Below are 18347 nucleotides of genomic sequence, written 5' to 3'. Positions count from 1 at the left end.
GATGAGTCTAGACTTAAACTGAGTGAGTGTGTCTGCATCCCGAACAGTGTTAGGGAGACTTTTCCATAGTTTAGGAGCCAAGTATGAAAAGGATCTACCTACTTTTGTAGATTTTGATATTCTTGGAATTATTAACAAGCCAGAATTTTGTGATTGTAATGAACATGATGGAATATAGCATGTCAGAGTACTGTGGAGCTAGACCATTCAAAGCTTTGTATGTAGTTAACAGAATTTTAAAATTAAAAGGAAATTTAATAGGTAGCCAATGTAACAATGATAAAATTGGGCTAATATGATCATATTTCTTAGTTTTAGTCAGCACTCTGGCAGCTGTATTTTGAACCAATTTAAGTTTATTTATTGAACTTGCTGGACATCCTCCCAGTAATGCATTCCAATAATCTAGTCTTGAGGTCATGAACGCATGAATTAATGTTTCGGCATCAGCAACAGAGAGCATGTGTCATAATTTAGCAATATTTCTCAGGTGGAAGAATGCTGTTGTACAAATATTGGAAATTTGATTTTCAAAGGACAGATTGGTATCAAATATAACACCAAAGTTATTTGCTGAAGAAGACGATGTAACAGTACATCCATAGAGTGTCAAATTATATTTTAGCAGCTTATTTTTTAGAGGTTTTTGGTCCAATCATTAGTACCTCTGTTTTGTCGGAATTGAGTTGAAGGAAATTTCTGGCCAACCAAACTTTGTTTCATTGATGCACTCTGCTAATTTGGAGAATTGTGAATTTTCATTGGGTTTAAAAGAAATATAAAGTTTGGTATCGTGGGCATTACAGTGGAAACTTATTCCATGATTCCTGATAATATCTCCCAGGGGAAGCATGTATAAGGAGAAAAGCAGAGGTCCTAAATCTGATTCCTGTGGCACTCTATACTTTGTTTGATTTGACAATTCCTCGTTTACACGTAAAAAGTGGTAGTGGTCTGATAAATAGGACCTAAACCATGTTAATGCAAGTCCACTAATGCAACATAATTCTCCAGCCTATTCAACAGAATGTCATGATCTATCGTGTAGAAGGCAGCACTAAGATCTAAAAGCACTAGAAGACAAATGCAGCCACGATCAGATGGTAAGATCAAGTCATTTGTAACTCTAATAAGTGCTGTCTCTGTACTGTGATGGTGCCTAAATCCTGACTGAAATTGTTCATATATTCCATTTCTCTGTAGAAATGAACATAGTTGGGAAGACACTACCTTTTCTAGTATTTTCGACATAAATGGTAGATTTGAAATTGGTCTGTAATTAGCCAATTCTCTAGGATCAAGCTGTGGCTTCTTAATAAGCGGTTTGATAACTGCCATTAAGTTTCTTGGGACATGTCATAAGGATAGAGAGGAGTTAATACAATTAAGAAGAGGTTCTGAGATTACTGGAAATACCACTTTTAAGAGCTTAGTTGGTATTGGATCTAACATATATGTTGTGGCTTTTGATTTTTTTGAAAAAAAATTTGAGCTCTTCATGAATTATGACAGCGAAGGATTGAAGTTGCTCGTGAGTAAAATTATGAGACACTGTTTTCTGAGGTGCTGTGACAGTTGATTGCATAGTTCCAATTTTATTTCTGATTATTTCAGTTTTATCAATAAAGAAACTCATGAAGTCATTAGTATTGTGCTGCAACGGAATATCTGGTTCAGTCGATGCTTTATTCCAAACAAATTTAGCCAAAGTACTGAATAAACACCTAGGATTGTTGTGGTTATTTTTTTTTTTTTGATTGTTGAGTTTGCTAAAATATGCTGACCTGGCAGCTTTTAGTGCCTTTCTGTAGCTACAGACACTATCCTTCCATGCACCACGAACTACCTCTAATTTTGTATTCTTCCACTTGCGCTCCATTTTCCGAGCTGCCCTCTTGAGAGCATGAGTGTGATCATTGTACCATGGTGCAAGGCTTTTTTCTTTAATTTTCTTTAATCGAAAGGGTGCAACACTATCAAGAGTGCTAGAGAAGACTGTATTTATATTTTCTGTTATTTCTTCAAGTTCTTCTAGACTTTTTGGCTTACTGAGTATGTGAGACAATTCTGGAAGATTATTAGTGAAGCTATCTTTAGTGTTTGAAAGAAGAGTTCTACCTGAACGATTGTGTGGTGTAGATTGAGTGACATTAGCTGATCGCAACAAACAAGATGATGAGGTAATGATATGAGATGCCATTGCTCTGCGGTAGAATTTCTATAGTATCAACATAAACACCATATGACATAATTAAATCTAGCGTATGATTATGGTGATGAGTTGGTTCTGTCACATTTTGTCTGACTCCAAGAGAGTTAAGAATATCAATAAATGCTAATCCCAATGTGTCATTTTCATTATCTATGTGAATGTTGAAGTCACCAACAATTAAAGCTCTATCTACATTAACTACTAGATCAGATAGAAAATGTGCAAATTCACCAAGGAAACCAGAGTAAGGCCCATGTGATCTATATACTGTAGCAAGGGCAATAGATTACAGAGATTTTTTATTTATATCTGACGGTGCCATATTAAGCATTATTAGTTCAAAAGACAAAATTATATCCTGTCCTCTGAGTAAGACCAAAAACTTTACTGTAAATTGTAGCAACACCTCCTCCTCGACCCTTCAGACGAGGCTCATGTTTATAACAATAACCTGGGGAAGTAGATTCATTCAAAACTAGTATATTCATCTGGTTTAAGCCAGGTTTCAGTCAAATAGAGTGCATCCAAACTATGATCTGTTATAATTTAATTTACAATTACTGCTTTGGTAGAAAGAGATCTAATTTTAGTAGCCCTACCTTTATATGATGTTTATATTCAATTTTTTTTCTTTTTTTTTCAAGTTTGACCTTAATACATTTTTTTCTAAATGATTTAGTGAGAGTTTCATGTTTGGTAGTTCAGGGAACAGACACAGTCTCTATATGATATCTAGGTGATACAGTCTCTATGTGTTGTGTTTTATGTGACCTATGTGACGTCTCAAGGCAGCTAGCAGACGTTTGGATTAACCAGTTTGTCTGCTTTCTGACCTGGGCCCCAGTTAGTCAGATACTATCATTAGTTCTCATGTGAACACTCAAGCCACTATGAACGGGTCTCTCTCAATCTCTCATGAATGCGCAATGGACGTCAAGACTTTCACTGAAAAATGACTTTCGTTTTGGGTTGTTTCTCACCAAAACCTATCATTTGCTTTCAGAAGACTTGGAATATGATGCAAACTGTATGGACTACTTTTAGTATTCGTTTGGGTCCCTTTTTAAGCTTTAACCTTTAAAAGCATGGGAATTTCACCAAACACTCTTACATATTCAGGTCTTTAGAGACCTGGCACCTTTATATCACAAATGGATCTACAAAATGCCCAGATAGTGTAACATTTTCAAGATATTTTCAAGAAAATTTGAAAATAATAGAATAAAATATATTTTTATATATTTTGATGTTTCATTTTTCATAAATCAAAGATATAATGCAACAAATCAGGAAAAATCTAGAACAGGATTCATTACTTTAACACTGAAATTTCATGAGGCATAACTGGCTTTCAAACACATATTAAGCTACACATAACACACAAGATACACATACTATAAGCTACTCATAAGCTACACAAGTATTTTGAGTCTAAATAGATGCACAGCTTACATAATTTCAGTAGTACACCCAAATAACAATAGTTATATCATACTGTTCATGTGTTGTACTTGCTATGGTTTACTTCCATGTTGTAGCTATGTCAAATGTAAATCAAATACTAGCACATCAGCGCCACCTTGAGTAAGAAATAACGTATAATATCTATGTGCACGCACATATGGGATACTGATCACTCACCATTGTTGCACAGAAAATCAAAGTGATAGACATTATGTGATAGTAAACGTATATAGATTTATAGATTTATATAGTATAGTATATAGAAATAATTACAAAAATATAATTTATGGAGGTGAAAAAAACAAAAAAACAACTGATACTATAACAGTACCCTAGGGTCTCTAATTACCCTTTACACTTTTGGTATTTAAGCCATTATAAAATATATATATATTTTTTATTTATTTATTTTTGTGTTACACTATTTATAAGAGCAAGATTGAAAAATACTAAAGAGGTGTGGGCACAACTCCAAAAATGGATGAGGGGGAGGAATGAGGTCCCGGGTCACTAAAGACCCGAGGTATGCGTTTAAGGGTTAAAGTGAGGCAGTTACCACTACCATTTATTAAAAGCATGGGCTGTGATATTCATTAAAACATCTTCTTTTGCCTCTAGCACTTTCAAACATTGATATGTTTTTTTGAGAGGCCAGCCTGACAAAGCAACATTGGCTCGACCAGTGGTGTGAGTTTGGGGTGGGACTTTCTGTTTGTTCGAGCAACTGAAGATGGAGGTTGTACTCAAAAATCTGTTTGAAAACAATGTTTATTCTTTAAATTCCATTTGGTGCAATTCTAGTGTTCTAGTGTCACAGAAAAAACACACTTCAGATTTTAATATAACATAAAACCTAAGCTTTGTTCTTTTATAAATAGCTAAATATAAATTCCTTTGAAATGACTGAAGAGCCTTTTCATTAATGAAGCACTTCATAGTGCTCCTTGTTGTACTAATAAGATATGACAGGAAGAGTTGTTTGAGATGGAGAATGGCAACTCTTCAAGTGGTAGTGCTAGCAGAATAGCTCAATAATTGCTCAATTCTAAACAACCCAGTGAAGTGTTCTATTATGCAGTGACCTTCAGGAGGACAATTTAATCTTTGTGTGTGGAGCATGTTAGTTCTTCTGAGGAGGTGGGATCTCATCCTGGTCCAGCTGGATTCAAATAGTAAAAGCTGGCAGCAAAAATAAGCAGTCAGTCTTCAAATTTGTTAAGAACATTAACTCTACATAGAAACTGGAAGGACGGCAGCAATGCGTAAACAAAAGATAAACCTGCTGGAGGTTTGGCTTAGGAATCGTGCAGCTCACCCAAACAGTTTTAAACTATGGCAATTTAAAACTATGGCCTCATTAACTGTAAGTTTGAAGACTTTTAAAAATAGCTACCAGTATGCTCAATATGCTGTCATTAACTTTTTTCATACTTTTTATATGTGCAGAAAATTAAAGTCATTTTTATTTGTATAATGCTTTTAACAACACACATAGTTTCAGCTTTAAAGGTGCTGTAAGTGATTTCAGCAGCTATGCTATAGTTTGCCATCTATATCATCTATATTTTTGGCCATTTTCCCAGAAGACTGTACATTTTTTATGTGTATATATGCTATAAGTTCATTTTGTCAATATTTAGGTAAACACAAGCATATAAATCACTTTTAAGCTAACAGACATGGACTAAAAGACACAAAACTCCAATTTTGATTTTCAGTTTTCTTTTTTGCAAAAAGAACTTTGGCCAGTCTAATCTGTGTGTGATGAGAGTTTGTGACGTGTACCACCATGACATGAAGGACTGATCTTTTTTTTATGATCTTTAAATTCATCATTCTGGTTTTGTTTATAGAAAGTCTTGCATTTACAGCATTTACAAACATTCCTTTTTTCTCTCTTTCCCTACCAAACTTGCTTTTTCTCTCCTCTCATATACTCTCCTCTCTATACCTGCAGATCACAAGTGAGAGATCCCAAAGTGGTGGCATCCCTCGTCCATCAGAATGTCAAGATGGCACGCTTACTCCCACCAACAGGCAGCAATGTTTTTCACCCCTTCACTTGGGAGTCGCTTGCTGAGATCGAGCAGCGGATGGCGGAAGAAGCCGCTGAACAGGAGCAGTTAAAGGCCCAGAATATCGAGGTGGATGAGGAGGACCTGCCCAAACCCAGCAGTGATTTGGAAGCAGGAAAGGTCCTGCCATTCATCTATGGAGACCCTCCATCAAAGCTCCTCAACGTGCCTCTTGAAGAGTTGGATCCATTCTACAAAGCACAAAAAGTCTGTGGCATAAGTGAAATGCTGATGTCAATAAATAGTTTTAAGTCTATGATGAATCTCCATTTGAGAATATTGGTTTTATTTTCGAATTAAGAAGCAAAAGATATTGATAAAATTAGAAACATGGAGTTATTATGTCCGTTTTTCTGTTTGCAGACGTTCATTGTGATCACCAAAGGGAATACAATATATCGATTCAATGCTGAACCTGCCTGCTACATTCTAAGTCCCTTCAGCTGTGTTCGACGAGTAGCCATAAGAATACTCATACATTCATATCCTTCATATTCAAAATAACCAATGAAGACAATAGTTGTGTATAAGATTACTGCATGCAACCCATATAAATAATGTTAAAGGGGTCATGATATACTCTTATATATATATATATATATATATATATATATATATATATATATATATATATATATATATATATATATATATACTTTTATTGTCTTCCCTGAGGTCCACTTATAATGTTAGTAAAGTTTAGTTTTTTTTGTTGTTGTTGCACCAAATCAGTCATACTTCAGTCATATATAATAATTTTCCACCCTGTCTCTGGTCCTCTGCCTAAAACACTGTTTTAATCTCTCTGGCCCTTTAAGACTTCAGTGTAAACACCCACTGTTATGATTGGCTAACGTCATGCAGCCCTTCCAATACAGCCATATTTTAAGTGCAGTCTGAAGAAAATTAACAAACTCCACAAGACCACAACATTTATAAACTAAATTTCAGGATTAACATGTAATGCACATCCAACACATTTCTTCTGAATACATTAAACTGTTTACTCAAGCAGCACCGTAAACTATCAAACAGTCATGACATATGAAATATTAATGAGTGAAATTGTTTACTTACGGTTTTGCTGTCCAATAGTGTTTTAACTGTCCCATCCTTTAATGACAGTTTGTGGCAGCGGGGGCATGGTCAAGAGTCCGTCGAGAGAGAGAGAGAAAGCGGTAAGGGTGCATACACCTGAGCCAAATTATGACTAACGCCTGTCTCTAATTGTAGTGAGATTGGGAAGAGCGGCATAAAAGGACCATGCCAGCGCCAGATCGGGAGAGAGAGACTGGGTCGAGAACTTTACTGTGAAGCTGATGATTTATTGTGAAGCTGATGAGTTATTGTGAAGCTGTAAACCAGAGAAGTGGTCAATTAAAAGTTCCCTACCTGTGTTTGAAGAATCCAGTTCCCAGTGTCCTTCCTTGTTACACTGGTGCCAAAACCCGGGATCTGATTTGAAGACTGCACGCCCCATGAAGTCCTTCCTGCTGACCGACATCAAGTCCCTCGCCGACCTACATCACACCCACCAACAGGCTCTGCTTGAACTCTGCCAAGATCAGGAACACTTCGAGTTCAGGCAGAGGACCGGCAGGTCATTCGGAGCCTCCTCACCAAGGAGAAAGCCCCGGCAACGATCCTGGACAACAGCAGCCCCCTGCCCCGGCCACGCTGTTGAAGATGGGGACGGAAGACGACCCTGAAGCCTTCCTTAACATATTTGAGCGTACTGCTGAAATCTGGGGCTGGCCGCATGCTCAGTGGGTGGCCCGGCTCATCCCTTTGCTGTCTGGGGAAGCCCAGCTTGCAGCACAACAACTGCTGGTGGCTAATCTCCTGGTCTACAGCGATCTGAAGAAGACCATCCTGCAGTGGGTCGGCCAGAGCCCAGAGCAATACTGTCAACTGTTCCACTCGATGAAGTTGGAAGGGGCAGGTCACCCATTTGCCTTTTCTCAGCGGCTCCGTGATGCCTGTTGGAAATGGCTTTGGGCGGGGGACCACGACGTCGAGGGAGTGGTCGACCAAGTGGTGCTGGAACAGCTGATCTGCCGGCTTTCGGAAGGGATGGTGGAGTGGGTCTAATGCCATCGCCCGGCGTCACTGGAGGAAGCGGTCCAGCTGGCAGAGGGCCATATGGCGGCGTGCCCAAGCAAGGAGGAGACCTCTCTCTCTCATCTCCCCCTGTGTTTTCTCCCATCTCTTTCCACTTCCCTCTCCCCTCTCACTCTGTCCTCTCTCCAGGCCCTGTTCCTACACCCCGGAGGCGTGGAAACCCGCCACCGAAGCCGGCTCCTCGCTTGCACCGGTTTATCCCTTTCCAGGCGACTTCAGGGTCTACCCTCAAGCATGCCTTTGACCAAGTGAGAGTGATCGATGGTCAACAACTCCAGCCGAATGTCACACTTTCATATCCCTATTTCGCAATTATAAATGAGCGGTTGTATAGAGTGACGCAGGACGCTCAAACAAAGGAAGATACAGCCCAGCTCTTAATACCGCGGAGTCGTCGGGAAATGGTGTTCCAGGGGGCTCATTATAATCCCATGGCAGGGCATCTAGGGGAGAGAAAAACACTGAACCGACTAACAGCCCATTTTTATTGGCCAGGCATTGGTGTCGTTGTACGCAGGTGGTGTGTGGCATGCCGTGAATGTCAGCTGGTGAACCCACCAGCCACCCCAAAAGCGCAATTGCGCCCCCTTCTGCTGATCGAGGTCCCCTTCGAGAGAATTGGCATGGACCTCGTTGGGCCATTAGTGCGGTCAGCATGCGACATCGCTTTGTAAAGGTCCTAGTGGACTATGCAACGCAAGATCTGGAAGCAGTGCCCCTGCACAACATCTCAGCACGCAGTGTTGCGGAGGCACTCTTCAAAATAATCTCCCGGGTGGGGATTCCAAAAGAAATCCTAACCGATCAGGGCACACTACGCAAGCTTTACGAATGATTGGGCATTAAGTCAATTCACACCAGCGTTGGGGGGGCCTGGGTAGCTCAGTGGTAAAATACGCTGGCTACCACCCCTGGAGTTCGCTAGTTCACTAGTTCAAATCCCAGGGCATGCTGAGTGACTCCAGCCAGGTCTCCTAAGCAACCAAATTGGCCCGGTTGCTAGGGAGGGTAGAGTCACATGGGATAACCTCCTCGTGGTCGCTATAATGTGGTTTGTTCTCGGTGGGGCGCATGGTGAGTTGAGCGTGGTTGCCGCGGTGGATGGCGTGAAGCCTCCACACACGCTATGTCTCCGTGGCAACGCGCTCAACAAGCCATGTGATAAGATGCACGGGTTGACTGTCTCAGATGCGGAGGCAACTGGTATTCGTCCTCCGCCACCCGGACTGAGGCGAATCGCTATGCGACCACGAGGACTTAGAGCGCATTTGGAATTGGGCATTCCAAATTGGGAGAAAAAAGGGGAAAAATCCCCCCCCCCAAAAAATAAAATAAATTCACACCAGCGTTTACCATCCACAGACAGATGGCCTGGTGGAGCGATTTAATAAAATCCTTAAGAATATGATTTGTAAGTTTGTGCACGAGGATGCTAGGAATTGGGACAAATGGCTTGATCCCTTTATTTGCTGTATGAGAGGGGTTTTCCCCATTCGAGCTGCTATATGGGCGGCGCCCGCGTGGCGTGCTTCATGTCATACGCGAAGCTTGGGAGGAGGGAAAACTCCACACCTTGTGGCAACTAACACAGGAGAATTTGCTCCAAGCTCAATAACGACAGAGCCGACTGTACAACAGGGGAACTCGGCTAAGGGAATTTTCACCGGGAGATAAGGTACTCGTAGTACTCCCCACATCGAGCTCCAATTTACTTGCAAAGTGGCAAGGACCCTTTGCGGTCACACGATGAGTGGGGGATCTCATTTATGAGGTATAGCGAACCGATAGAGGGGGCATACGTCAAATTTATCACCTTAACCTCCTGAAATTGTGGAGGGAGGTGTGACGTTGGCTATGGTAGTTCCGCAGAGGGCGGAGCTCGGCCTGGAGGTAAACACAAAACACAATCACGTCACCCCGGTCACTTGCGGAGACCACCTCTCACCGTACCTACTCGCAGAGGTTGCAAAATTACAACAAGAATTCGCAAATGTGTTTTATTTGCAGATGTGTTTTCCCCTCTACCGGATCGCACGAACCTCATCCAACAACACATCGAGACCGAGCTGGGGGTGGTGGTAAGTACCCGTCCCTATGGATTGCCCAAACATAAAAAAAAAATTATTGGGAAGAATTTGATGCAATGCTCGATATAGGAGTAATAGAGGAATCCCACAGTGACTGGTCCAGCCCGGTTGTTCTGGTGCCTAAGAGCGACGGGTCCATACGGTTCTGTCTGGATTAAAGAAAATTCAACGCATTGTCTAAATTTGATGCCTACCCAATGCCTCATATTGATGATTTGCTCGATCAGTTGGGCACTGCTCATTTTTACTCGACACTGGATTTTACAAAGGTTATTGGCAGATCCCCTTGACACCAATTTCCCGTGAAAAAATGGCTTTCTCCACTCTGTTCAGATTACACCAATTTGTGACACTTCTGTTCGGATTGTTTGGGGCTCCAGCCACGTTTCAGCGCCTCATGGACCAAATCCTCAGACCGCATTCGGCTTACATCGCTGCCTATTTGGATGACATCATCATTTATAGCAATGATTGGCAGCGGCATATGGGTGGTTCTGAGGTTGCTGAAATGGGCAGGGCTCACAGCAAACCCTAAGAAGTGCGTGATTGGGCAGGTGGAGGTACGGTATCTGGGGTTCCACTTGGGCCATGGGCAGGTGCATCCCCAAATTGACAAGACGGCGGTGATTGCGACCTGCCTGAGACCCAAGACCAAAAAGGGGGTGAGACAGTTCCTGGGGCTGGCTGGCTATTATAGGAGATTTGTACCTAAATATTCGGACGTAACCTGCCCGCTGACTGATCTCACTAAAAAGGGAGCTCCAGACCCGGTCCAGTGGACGGAGCAGTGCCAACAGGCGTTTACGCAGGTTAAAGCCGCACTTTGCGGGGGGCGCTGGGCGCTTTTACATGCACCTAATTTCTCTCTCCCTTTTGAATTGCAGATGGACACTTCAGACAGGGGGCTGGGGGCTGTACTCTCGCAAATGGTGGAAGGGGAGGAGCGTCTGGTGCTGTACATCAGCCGCAAGCTCTTCTTGAGGGAAACAAAGTACAGCACCGTAGAAAAGGAGTGTCTGGCCATCAAGTGGATGGTCCTCACTCTCCATTACTACCTGCTGGGGCGGCCCTTCACTCTCTGCTCAGATCACGCCCCACTCCAATGGCTCCACCGCATGAAGCATACCAACGCGCAGATCACCCGGTGGTATCTGGCACTCTAGCCCTTTAAATTCAAGGTGGTCCACAGACCGGGAGCGCAGATGGCTGTCGCCGACTTCCTGTCCAGAAATGGGGTGGGAGTGGTAGGCAGTCCGGATGTCTCCCCGGCCTGAGTGGGGCGGTGAGGATATGTGGCAGAGGGGGCGTGGTCGAGCGTCCGTCGAGGGAGAGAGAGTGGTAAGGCTGCATACACCTTAACCAAATTATGACTAACACCTGTCTCTAATTGTAGTGAGATTGGGGAGAGCGGCATAAAAGGACCATGCCAGTGCCAGATCGGGAGAGAGAGACTGGGTTGAGAACTTTACTGTGAAGCTGATGAGTTATTGTGAAGCTGTAAACCAGAGAAGTGGTCAATTAAAAGTTCCCTACCTGTGTTTGAAGAATCCAGTTCCCGGTGTCCTTCCTTGTTACACAGTTCCTTTGCAAAGCTTGAATTATATTATAACTGGTTCACAAGCAATCCACGCAGTTATGAGCTGAAAACACATACAATCCACTCTGAAATGTTCTGAATATGTAAACGTAATACAATCCATGGTGATGTTGGGTGCTTTAACTGGTTTCAACAAGCCAAAGCAGAGACACTGGTCTTCACATCTCAAATCTTCCGTGTTTGTTTACACACAGGACTGCATGTGTTTTGCCCAGTCAGTGGCAGCAGCAGAATGAGACACGTTTTTAAAAGTTGTGATTATGCTGCTCTTAAAACGTGGAACACATCTCTGGAAACGCCCATGTAGTGCATGTTTACAAAAGTCCAACAATTAAAAATAGCACAGATGGGTGCAAAAACGGTCCACGATGCCTTCAGAACAGCAAGAAAGCGCAGTTGAATGAAACATGATGGGGGTCTCCTTTTAAAAGTTATAACTTGACATCACGTGTTTTAGAAGTGGTGCAAGATGCATGATAGCACCAAAGCCCTTCTTCTAGTGCATGTTTATGTAGAAAAACATTTAAATCCAGATAGGCATATGAAGGTGTCCTGTGTAAGGGAATGAATCCCCTATGACAGGCCCATCTCTCTCCTCTTCACCTGTCTGACTAACTGAGTGCCGGTGGGCAGGGCCAAGGGTGCAATGACAGAAATAGATATTGATGTCTTGCTAAAGAGGCAGTCATTTGCAGATGTATTTGGTCCTTGTGCCTTCACGAGTTCCACAAATTCCAAATGAGCCGTTTTTGCAGCTTCGTTAAAATAAATGCTCTTTATCTATTAAGGAGGAAGTTTTCAACTCTGAAACTTAAGTATGTTTTTATATTATAATGACCCCTTATGTCAAAAGATCAAGGAAAATTTGATTCCTAATGTCATGACCCCTTTAACACTTTACAATAAGGTTGTAATAATTAACATTAGTTAAGACAATAGTTACCATTAACTAACAATTAACAAAACTTTTACAGCATTTATTAATCTCGGTTCATGGTGATTTCTACATTTAGTAATACATTTTTATAATACAGTTATATACATTAACATTATGTTTTGTGAAATTACATGAATAAACAATGACCAATAGTATATCTATAAGTGAACAAATAACTTAAAAAATGCTCCATTAATTAACCTGTTTAATCCCAATTTTTTGTGGGCACATGTATTTTATTCCTTGGATAGCCCAATGAAAGAAACTGTGTTCATTTTTTATTAAAGAATTATATCTTTAAGTTATATATATTGTTTAAGTATATGTTGTTTAAAAAGATCTGTAAGATCTGTAATATTTTATTTACTTAGCCTGGTGTGGGTTGGCCTTTTTTATTGAATGAAGAGCAGATCATTCCTAATAAATTCTCCTTTACTCCACAATAAATTGTTTAGCATGTTCATCATGTTAACCATCTTGTCAAACTGCGTGTTCATGACGATGAGTGACCCTCCAGCCTGGAGCAAAACAGTAGAGTAAGAATCACACTATATCTCCAAATATTTCATTTATATTTTGAATTATCAGAAAAGAATGTAAAATCCAAACTTTAAATAACTGATTCTAAAGTCCAATAGGATGTTGCAGAGAACAGATGTGTAAATGATACAATGAAGGAATTTGCCCTGATGATTAATGTGGTGTTTGTTTCCTCATCTTGTGATAGATATGTTTTCACTGGCATTTACACCTTTGAGGCATTGGTAAAGGTGCTGTCCAGAGGCTTCTGCATTGGAAATTTCACGTTCCTTCGAGATCCGTGGAATTGGCTAGATTTCATGGTCATCAGCATGGCGTAAGTATGGCCCTGAATGAATATAACCTGATTGTAAAATCACTGGTTAAACAAGCATTCGTAATGGCTCTAAATTTACTGAAGAATATGAAAAATGTGCAGAATTTTCTCAAATTTACTTTTCTCATTAAAAAGTTTAACTCCTAAGACATGAATTGTAATTTTGCAATAGATGTAGGAAATCATGACCACTCACATTAAAATGAAGACTCCAGTCATATCAGTAACCTTATAAAAGCAGTTTTATTCTACATGGAGAGGGTCCGCACATGGGGGCTGCCATGTTAGGGTCACATGACCAGCCGAATACTACTCGATTAATCTCAGTAACCGTCCTGTTATTTGACACTTTCATTCATTGATTAAAGTAATCATGGCTGACTGTGAATACTAAATTTCTACAATGGCATCTGAAACTGAAAACTATTGATTTTAAATGATGCTGCATCCAAGCCGCTAGGTGTCAGTGTAAGTCCAAGATAACACAAAGACAAAAGCTACTGAGTGCACCTTTCAGAAAAAGGATTTAAATAAAACATTCTATGTTCTCACAAAAATGTTTCCTTTTAAACCCTTAAATTAGCATTGTGGTTAAAAGCATATAGAAGTATTCACTTAAGAAGGGGATGGAAACTGTTAACAACTTTATTTTTAACAGTAGTTCCCATAATCAGATCCTATTCCAAATAGTCTGCATGGTGTGCGAATAATTAGGTTTTGCTCACTCTGGGAATGTTATTTGACCATGAGATGCACACAGATGCATAAGCTTCTGTCATTGTGAAAATAGTCAGACTTGAGAGGTCAAAGGTCTGTGTGTTTACAGCATTACCAAAGCGTAATGAGGCTGCCTTCAGGTCCTGGTTCCCTCAAGGCAACCCCTGTCCTCAGCTTCTCCATTAACTTCTCCCTGGTCCACCTTCACCTCCCGTTACAATCACTGCCTGGCTGAATAAAAATGTTTATCTGCTTGTAAAGTGAGAACACTTACCAGGCCTATTTTTAGCAGTAAATCTCAGCTTCACACTTTGGCCTTCCTCAGAACACTAAAAGGCTGCAGTTTGATGGAGTTACTGAATGTATTCAAAGACTATTGAAGACCTGATACTGTTTGTCTCCCTCAAAAAACTTCAGATATAGTTACCACAGAGACATAGCACGTGTGGAGGCCCACGCCATCCACCGAGGCATCTACGCACAACTCACCACGCGCCCCACCTAGAGCAAACCACATTATAGTGATCACGAGGAGGTTACCCTGTGTGACTCTACCCTCCTTTGCAACTGGGCCAATTTGGTTGCTTAGGAGACCTGGCTGGAGTCACTCAGCACACCCTGGGATTTGAACTCGCAAACTCCAGGGGTGGTAGCCAGCGTCTTTACCACCAAGTTACCCAGGCCCCCCAGTTCAGTTATTACTTTTAATTTATCTTGGAGCAAATGTAGGTCTGGACTCAAGATGGCGCCGAGTATGGCTGCTGCGTTGCGAGCTCCGACACAACATAGCAATGTTTTCTTTGTTTTGTTCACAATTGTTATGTTTTTTGTCTTGGATGTTGTCTGCCTTATTGTCTACGACAGACAAACACTTTTGGACATTGGTTCAGCGATCTCACACCGAAAACCGGACTTCACATTCCTGTGTCGACCATTCTGGCTACCGAGGGAATTCACAGCGGTCATTATCACTGCTGAGTACATCCCGCCTCAAGCCGACACAGACCGGGCACTCAAGGAACTTTATGGGAGTGTAAGTGAGCAGGAAACCGCGCACCCTGAGGCCGCGTTCATTGTGACCGGGGACTTTAATAAAGCCAGTTTAAAATCAGTCGCACCAAAATATCACCAGCACATTAGTTTCAACACACGAGGGGACCGGGTTTTGGACCATTGCTACTCTCCGTTCCGGGATGGCTACAAATCCTGCCCACCATTTGGCAAACCGGACCACTCTTCCATTCTGCTTCTGCCCGCTTACAGGCAGAAATTGAAACAGGAAGCACCCACCCTCAGAACGATCCAGTGCTGGTCGGACCAATCAGACTCTATGCTACAAGACTGTTTTGATCACACGGACTGGGAGATGTTCCGGTCCGCCTCTGATGACGACATCGAGCTTTACGCTGATAGCGTAATGTGTTTCATCAGAACGTGCGTAGAGGAAGTGATTCCGACCAGAACTGTACGAATCTATCCGAATCAGAAGCCATGGATCAATAGCGATGTTCGCGCGGCACTTAATGTACGGACCTCCGCTTTTAATTCCGGGAACGCGGAGGAGCATAAACAAGCCAGTTATGCCCTCCGAAAAACTATCAAAACAGCAAAACGCCAGTACAGGAGCAAGATTGAAGGACAGTTTAACACCACCAACTCTAGAAGCATGTGGCAGGGAATTAACATCATCACGGACTTTAAAGGGACTAAAAACTCCGCCATGAACACCGCTGCCTCTCTACCGGATGAGCTAAATACTTTTTATGCTCGTTTCGAGGGAAATAACACCGCCCTCGCGGAGAGAGCTCTCGCGGCTGAAGCTACAGAGGTTAGTTCACTCTCCGTCTCTGTAGCGGATGTAACCCGATCCTTCTGACGGGTGAATATTCACAAAGCCGCGGGCCCAGACGGCATTCCGGGCCGCGTCATCAGAGCGTGCGCGAACCAGCTGGCTGGTGTTTTTACGGACATTTTCAACCTTTCCCTCTCTTTGTCTGTAGTCCCCACATGCTTTAAAACATCCACCATTGTGCCTGTACCAAAACAATCAAAAATAACTTGTTTAAATGACTGGCGTCCTGTTGCTCTGACCCCCATCATCAGCAAATGTTTTGAGAGACTAATCAGAGATTACATCTGCTCTGTATTGCCACTCAATCTTGACCCGCTGCAGTTTGCTTACCGCAACAACCGCTCCACTGATGATGCCATTGCATCTACAATACACACTGCTCTCTCCCACCTGGAAAAAAAGAACACTTATGTGAGAATGCTGTTTGTAGACTACAGCTCAGCATTCAACACCATAGTGCCCTCCAAGCTAGATGAGAATCTCCGGGCTCTGGGCTTAAACAGCTCGCTGTGCAGCTGGATCCTGGACTTCCTGTCAAGCAGATGCCAGGTGGTTAGAATAGGCAGCAACATCTCCTCATCACTAACCCTCAACACTGGAGCCCCGCAGGGCTGTGTTTTCAGCCCACTACTGTATTCCTTGTACACACATGCCTGTGTGGCAACACATAGCTCCAATGCCATCAAGTTTGCTGATGACATGACGGTGGTAGATCTGATCACTGACAATGATGAAACAGCCTACAGAGAGGAGGTGCACACTCTGACACACTGGTGTCAGGAGCAAAACCTCTCCCTCAACGTCAGTAAGACAAAGGAGCTTGTGGTGGACTTCAGAAGAAAAGACAGAGAACACAGTCCCATCACCATCAATGGAGCACCAGTGGAGAGAGTCAGCAGCTTCAAGTTCCTGGGTGTCCACATCACTGAGGAACTCACATGGTCCGTCCACACTGAAGTCGTTGTGAAGAAGGCTCATCAGTGCCTCTTCTTCCTGAGACGGCTGAGGAAGTTTGGAATGAACCGCTACATCCTCACACGGTTCTACACCTGCACTGTGGAGAGCATCCTGACTGGCTGTATCTCCGCCTGGTAAGGCAATAGCACCGCCCACAACCGCAAAGCACTGCAAAGGGTGGTGCGAACTGCCAGACACATCATCGGAGGTGAGCTTCCCTCCCTCCAGGAAATATATACAAGGCGGTGTGTGAAAAAAGCTCGGAGGATCATCAGAGACTCCAGCCACCCGAGCCATGGGCTGTTCTCACTGCTACCATTAGGTAGGCGGTATCGCAGCATCAGGACCCGCACCAGCCGACTCCATGATAGCTTCTTCCCCCAAGCAATCAGACTTCTGAACTCTTGATCTCCCATGATCAAAATACATCAGCACTGCACTTTATTACCCTTACTCTTATATCTCACACCGGACTGTCATAAATTATATTATTATTATTATATTATGTTCTCTCTTAACAACTGACTATCAACCGACAGTCAATACAGTACAATACTGTACATTCTATATATATATATATATATATATATATATATATATATATATATATATATATATATACATTTTTTTTATATATTTTTATTTTTAATTTTTATTGAATAATGTGTACCTATATAGTAAAAAAAAAAAAAAAAAACAGCGTATTGTATACTGTACAGTGTATGTTATTTGTATATTGTTGAGTGTAATTATGTGTATAACAGATGTTTAAATTGTGTTGTGTTAATTTGATGTTATTGTAAATTGGTATATGTCTCATCACTGTCACGACTGCTCAGATCGGAACTGCACCCAAGAATTTCATACACCATTGCACTTGTGTATATGGCTGTGTGACAAAGTGATTTGATTTGATTTGATTTTGAGGTGCCGTTGCAGATGTTATATATTCATTTGGGAATGAGGGCTGACACAGTTTAATCCATAACATGCTCTTCTCCAGATTTATTTGAAGATTTTTTACATTTATTTTTTTAAAGAAAGTAAAACACTACATGTATCCTCTCTGGGTAACTCGTGTCACTATTACAAATGACCCAGCAACAACAATTATTTATTTTTATTTTTATTTTTTTATTTTTTTATAAAATCCCTCTTAAATGTACTCAAACACACATTACTTCCATAGGCAGTCATTGGAAAATAGAAAATGTGTAATGACGGCTGGGCAACAGTTGCTAGGACAGGAATGGTCAGAAGCGCTTTTAAGGTGGGGCTTAGCGAAGGGTCAAAGGAATAAACGCTTGGACTCCAGCAACGTTTTAGCATAGTGCGAGGACTTTTTAGATGGTCCCTTAAGCACCCTCTGCGAATATTCAAAGAATATCGAATTTAAAATTAATTTTACATCACTAAAACTATTATACATTTATTATGCATCGCTGCTTTGTTTAAATATAATTTGTTTAGAC

General features: G+C 41.7%; 1 protein-coding gene across 15 annotated transcripts in view; it reads left to right on the top strand.

Moving 5' to 3' along the window:
• The window catches only part of LOC127451576 (sodium channel protein type 4 subunit alpha B-like), a 141241-nt gene that overhangs the window by 43406 nt on the left and 79488 nt on the right, over nt 1-18347 (top strand). For 2 of the 15 annotated variants that reach the window (XM_051716346.1, XM_051716347.1), the window contains exons 1-2: nt 11932-13029; nt 13221-13349. In XM_051716346.1, the coding sequence (XP_051572306.1) occupies nt 12893-13029; nt 13221-13349 (266 nt within the window). In that variant the 5' untranslated portion in view covers nt 11932-12892. Of the gene's footprint in view, nt 1-5633; nt 5959-11928; nt 13030-13220; nt 13350-18347 lie in introns of those variants that run through there. The other 13 variants (XM_051716344.1, XM_051716345.1, XM_051716351.1 and 10 more) reach the window with 11 other exon arrangements.

Source organism: Myxocyprinus asiaticus, chromosome 14 (genome assembly GCF_019703515.2).
Source record: "Myxocyprinus asiaticus isolate MX2 ecotype Aquarium Trade chromosome 14, UBuf_Myxa_2, whole genome shotgun sequence".
NCBI lineage: Eukaryota > Metazoa > Chordata > Actinopteri > Cypriniformes > Catostomidae > Myxocyprinus > Myxocyprinus asiaticus.
Note: the sequence above shows the minus strand (reverse complement) of the source record. Positions and strands in the feature narration are given on the sequence as shown.